The 6000-nt window shown below is 28.4% G+C and overlaps 1 protein-coding gene across 2 annotated transcripts; it reads right to left on the bottom strand.

Moving 5' to 3' along the window:
* Positions 1–372: 372 nt before the first annotated feature.
* LOC128880781 (BTB/POZ domain-containing adapter for CUL3-mediated RhoA degradation protein 3) lies at positions 373–5946 on the bottom strand. 2 transcript variants are annotated; one of them, XM_054131215.1, is made up of 5 exons: positions 5784–5946; positions 4274–4586; positions 3995–4193; positions 3245–3392; positions 373–1431 (listed from the first exon to the last, which is right to left on the bottom strand). In XM_054131215.1, the coding sequence occupies exons 1-5, from the start codon at positions 5944–5946 to the stop codon at positions 1424–1426; spliced, it is 831 nt and encodes a 276-aa protein (XP_053987190.1). In that variant the 3' UTR covers positions 373–1423. The 2 variants fall into 2 exon arrangements, with proteins under 2 accessions (XP_053987190.1, XP_053987189.1); XM_054131214.1 differs by having other exon boundaries at positions 373–3392.
* Between the last annotated feature and the right edge of the window lie 54 nt (positions 5947–6000).

The following is a 6000-nucleotide window of genomic DNA, read 5'->3' as shown; positions in this document are numbered from 1 at the left end:
ATTGCAGGCCCAAAGAAGGAAAACGGGAAAAGTATTGACCACCACTGATGCATTATTTACAGCATCGAGAATTTTCTAGGTAGATATATATAGATAATTTGCAAAAAAGTAACACAGTTGTAGTCTTAATACTTAATTTCGTCAAAATTTATTCGAAGAATAATTGGATTTTAATAATCTTAATTGAAACGAGTAAATATTAAAAATATTTCTATTTTTTTATTTAAATTTATATTATTAACATCCAATTATCTTTCAAGGTTAATTATTATGAAAATTTACTTACTACTCTACGTCGAGGATTACACGTAACGTTAATTATAATCATAAAATAATATTAACCAAGAAACGATTTTAAAATAAATAATAGCATATACATCATACACTAGCTTTATTACGCAATTTCAATTTCAGTATCACAGTAACACTTATTAACACTCTGAATTACATATTCGTATGTATATTTTTACTGTTAATTAATTTTATTATCATAATTATAGACAGTAAGAATATTTCTTTTGCAATTAAATTCACAGGATAGATAAGTATGTATATATACGTCTTGTTGATATTTTCGTTTGCGCTACTCTTTTATTTCTTTATTATGCATCTATCAAGTATTATTTGATATTTTCCTTCACATTTTAAAAAGATACCCTGTTCTCCAGACAATTATTATCTCAGATATTTAATGGCCCCACTTTTGCAAATTTACTTTTCTCAAAGAAAATTTGAAGAAAAATATTTTGCAAATCAGTCTTTTTCTACCAAATATGCATACAGATACAAATAATATTTGTTAAAGCACGAATTAAATACATATTATTAACGTTCCCTAGGTTTACAGTGAAAGCTACAATTTAATACATTTTTCATAAAATAGTACATAATGAAATAATTATCATTACTTTTTCATAAAAGTTGTAGCGTTATCTATACATGGAGTAGGGTTATTTTTATTCGGTAGATTAAACTCGGTATTCAACTTCTTGTAGTATTACCATTTGATACTTTATTTTTGCCTTTGGATAAGATAATTTGGCAAATCTGTAAATTCACAATTGATATCATGTACAGACATCTTTATTATATACAGTTTCAAAAATTTAGGCAAATGCAAACGCCTGGAAGAGTGTGGATTGATAAATATTCTTTTGTTATTTGAGCAGCGACAAGTTGATAAAAAAAAAAAACAAAAAAAAACATAACCTTCGTTTTTCTTTTCGAGTTATGAATTGAATGAATGAACAAATTATTCAAAATCTTTATGAGTTACTCAATTCACCCGGATACAAGACAAAACTTTCTGTATATTTTTAAATTATTGTGAAAACGTTGATGGCTTGCACAATGTAGCTAGATTATAAATTTCGTCGATTTAATAAGTGGACCATGGCTACCCTATGTATATTGATGGGACGTACTAGTTTCCTGAAAGAAAACATAAATAATCAGTACAATTTTTAATTCACTCTTGACAACGACTAATTCTATTATTTTACATATGAAAACATGTAATTTCAACAAATGTTAAAGCTCGTGTCGGTTTTACCTGACAAGAAGGCCGCTAAAACTGTGCTCTACCGTGAGGTTGAAAAATTCAAGCAGCAATAATATTTTCATTAACATAATATATATTGCATTTAGCTTAACTTACATATTACACAATTTTATTAATTATAAAAGTTTATAATAAATATGAAATATGAACGACACTCACTACCTACAATTTTAAAATTTTTCCTTATATAAAATTATAGGAACTTAAATTTCTTTATGTTATCAAACCTTATGCTTTTCCATATTGCTATAATGTATACGCATAAATATCGTCTTGTATTCGGGAGAATAATATATGCGGACTTTTAATTTTTTAACTTTAGTAAATCAAGGAATAACAAATAATCTTTGCATGAAAGTTTCTTTACAGCGAAATAACTGTACATATGAAATTGGAATACATATGGTCCCTTCATTAAATTTAAGATTTTGCACCATACTACGAAAAGTATGCTATATCGGTTTGCAGTATACGTTGAATTACGACATGTTTGTTTTCATACATTGAAGTAGGTAACTAAAGTAAAAAGCATTGATATGAGAAAAAAAATGTACCACATTTTGGAATGATGTACAGAAATTAACACAAAGCTTATTCGCTTATAAAATTATTATGTTTTCCGTGATATAGGACCTATGTTTATATAATTTTGAATAACATTGAATTGTATCTGACTGATATCATTTTATATACTTTGTTGTAGTTATTTTACTGGCAGTGTTTACTCCACAGCATCCTTTAAGCAGTTTAATAGAATATCCCAATTGAAAAATGCAAAAAAAAACACATTTTTTATTTTATTAATTTATTGACATATATAGAATTCTGTTTTGTAAAAAAATGATATAAACATGTTAAATTTGTATTAATTCTAGCAATAGTAATAAAAAATATTGATAAATACGATACTAATAATAATAGTAATAATAATCATAATTTTATAATAGCAATAACTATAATAATAATACTTATAACAGGTAACAATGCAGTCCTATGTTGTGCAAGGTTTTATACAATTTATTATTCTAAATAACTGCTTAAAAGTTGTTATAGAGTATCAGATAGTAAATAATTCCATCGACCACAGAATGGCAACTTCGACTTACTTCTGCTTTTACTTCTGACAAAACATTTGGCACATAAATAGTACTCGCATCTTTGTTTTCTTATAGATACTTATTTCCAGATTTTCAATATGAAAATAAGAAATAAGAAAACGTTCTTACATTTTTTATTACCCTATATACCTTATTGCATAAGTATGAATTAATTCAAGACGAATTTGTCATTCTGTTTGAAATCAAAATTATCTGTAAATGATCCCAGACATGTAAAATAATTAGGATATATAGCTATATACCAAGAAAATATAAAAGTGTGATGTGAAACTTAGTGATAGCCCATCGTACAACCAATCCTGACGATATTGTTCGTTCATTGTTGTACATGAAAGGGAAAGAGATACATATATACGTATGAAAATATTTATGGATTCATACGTATGCATGGAATTTTCTATGTATCTCCTTTTTCACACATCTTACTTTATATTGGCTCGCGTTTTAAGGGCGAGGACTCGAACGACATTAAAAGTCGCAGGATGAGGAGAGGTAAGGGGGGCAAGGTTGGGTCAGTTGGTGTTTTGTTTGTTGGAGCGAAGGCGAGCCAAGCCTGAACGCTCACCCTCTTCTTCGTCAGATGTACAAGGTGGTGCACTGACCGCACCACGCGAGGATGTTGCTTGCATTAGTTCTTGGTCGGGACCATTTCGGTGTTCATATAATAAAATATTTAATGTCTCTTCATAAATTCTGGCCTCTGGAAACTCAACCTATGTATTGTGAATTAAAGTTTTACTTTTTCCCTTTATATTCAAGTTAAGGAGATTTTCTGGTTTAAAATTGAAAAATTAAATATTATTTTTTTTTTTACATTTTTTTGAAATTTCAGATATTAATTGATTGATATCCTTATTCTCATTTAATGGTATGATGTTTTTAAACTAATTACTGAATTTCAACTCATTTGAGGTCTGAAGTAAATAAATCAAGGACCTTTTTCTTTTCTGAAATATTTTATGGAAGACAAATGTTATTATTCGGAAATTAGTTGTATCCTCATACTATTTTCTACATAAAATGTCCAACACTTTAAACATTCAAACTTAAAAATCGGAATAGGGGAAATGTTAAAACTATAAAAAAATATGAGCAATGTATATATTCTTAAAATATGTACAAAAAAAAAATAATAATAAAAAGTTTGCAACCGCTACTGTGAATAGTGTTTATGAGAAAATAGTTTATGGAAAAAGCATCTCTATTTAGTATTTTAAGCCAGAAGACTCCTTTAATATAATTTTATATTATGCAATAAATACTTCCATAGTTAGCAGATATAAAACCATTGAAATAGTATACATTATTTAGTTACCTTTGTATGTTTCTTGTCTGTCGTATATACAATAGAGTGACAACAAACTTCTGCAACTTTGCGGCCATGACCATAGAATGTCCAACAACAAATTTCACTGGAGCCGATTACATCTTTAATAAATAGCACTCTACCGTTGAATCTAAGAGACATTTTGTCGAACAATTCTATGTTTTTTAACAGATTGTCATCTGACGTACTGCAAAGACAAGGCTTTTTATATTTATTTGTTTTTTGCTTCACTGCATATCACAATTTCTATGAAACAGGTAGTATCACCTTGTATAGGAATATTTGTTATTGTGCCTATTAATGAGTAGCTTCACTACTGGTTTAGTAGTGCTGCTAATTAACAATTGCTCTTCTCTTTGAGAAGTGATAAGTGGAACCCTGCAAATAGGTTCAGCTTCTCTCTCCTTACGAAGAAGTGCTTGCTCACAAGAATCAGCTAATTCGCTGATGCAATAAAATTTTGCTTCTGTGAGTAGTTCCGCCATTTCTTTTGTGCTCTCTGGTAATGAAACCGAGCCGTCCCTTAAGAAATTTAAGATCGTTCCAAAATGTTTACCACACCTGTCTATTAATATCCACCCTGTGAATACAAGTGGTAAAGCTCAACTACAAAATACTAATTACTTGTACATTTTACAATCTCAATAGATATATTAAAACACAAATAAAAATTGTTTACAACTTGAGAATAATTCTGTAATTAGTAGATGGATTATTTATCTAATTTCATTTAGCAATATAATCAATCCATTTGTCTATAATTTTCTGTTAGTGGTTAAAAGAAGGAGAGAAAAAGAGATTCTATTTGAAGTTTCTCCTTACATATTAAATAACAAAAGTATATAAGTCTTTCACCTATTGATTACATATTACTTATCATTACTTATAACAACCAAAATACAGGTGTTCTTATGATTCATTAATTTTTTTTAAGAAATTGTGTTCATTGTTCATAGATGTTAAAGTAATTTTTCATTATACATATTTCAGTATGAGTTTTCTAACATTACAAAACTTCTTATAGGTGTTTAAAATGCTAATGAATTGTTTATTATACTGAACAATATAGTATTGAATAAATAAATGGACATGATTTTGTTGGTACCAAAACAATACAAGAATATAATTTGTTTTCTCAATGTTTTGACCTAACGATGTGGTGACTCTTTAAAAGAAATTATCTTTGTACACAGATGGTTTTCTTTTAATTTTTATACAACTTATTTATATCTATGATAACACACTTGACTACATGTAAGTTTTTTCATCTTGGCTTTGTGAAGATAAATGATACATTATTAGATACTATTATTGATTGAATAGTCTTACAAGCTAACCTAGAAATAAAAATACATACAGCTATAGCATCATGCTCAATTTTCATATACTTTCAAATGTTTATGATGTACAAATCGCTATCTGTAAAATTCTGTCATCTCTGTTACTTAATTAACTTCTTTCATCATGTTACGATGGACTACTATGTTGTTATGTGCAAATCAACAAATTTGATTTGTCTTCTACCATTGCCACATGTAATTTGATTTACATTCAAACAATATGCAGTTTTCATCCTGTTTCTTATTTTTAATTATTTGCAACATCTCATTCTCCTGAAGGAGCCTGCATTGTTAAGTCAAAACATTATTAAAGTGAATCATATTATCTTTGACCCAGTACAAACAAGATCACATCCATTTAATTATCCGATACCTTGACCAAAAAAGAAAATATTTACTTTAATATCTAAAAATTGAACATTTACGAAACGTCTCACCTTCGGAGTCTGTGAGAATTTCCATGCGACCACTAAACATAGCACGTAGCATAGTGTCATGCTTTTGCAGTGTACCTAAAGTTGTGTAGTGTAAGGAACCGCCGATATTGAGCTTGACATACTCCGAAGGATATTTAATTTCTGCTTTGTGATCTCCAGACATAACGAATAACAACGACAAGATATTGTAATGATTAAATAATAAAGAAACGTTCAA

The sequence above is a fragment of the Hylaeus volcanicus genome, chromosome 8 (assembly GCF_026283585.1).
Source record: "Hylaeus volcanicus isolate JK05 chromosome 8, UHH_iyHylVolc1.0_haploid, whole genome shotgun sequence".
In the NCBI taxonomy this organism is placed as follows: domain Eukaryota; kingdom Metazoa; phylum Arthropoda; class Insecta; order Hymenoptera; family Colletidae; genus Hylaeus; species Hylaeus volcanicus.
The sequence above is the reverse complement of the archived record's forward strand: the minus strand, read 5'-3'. Positions and strand labels throughout refer to the sequence as shown.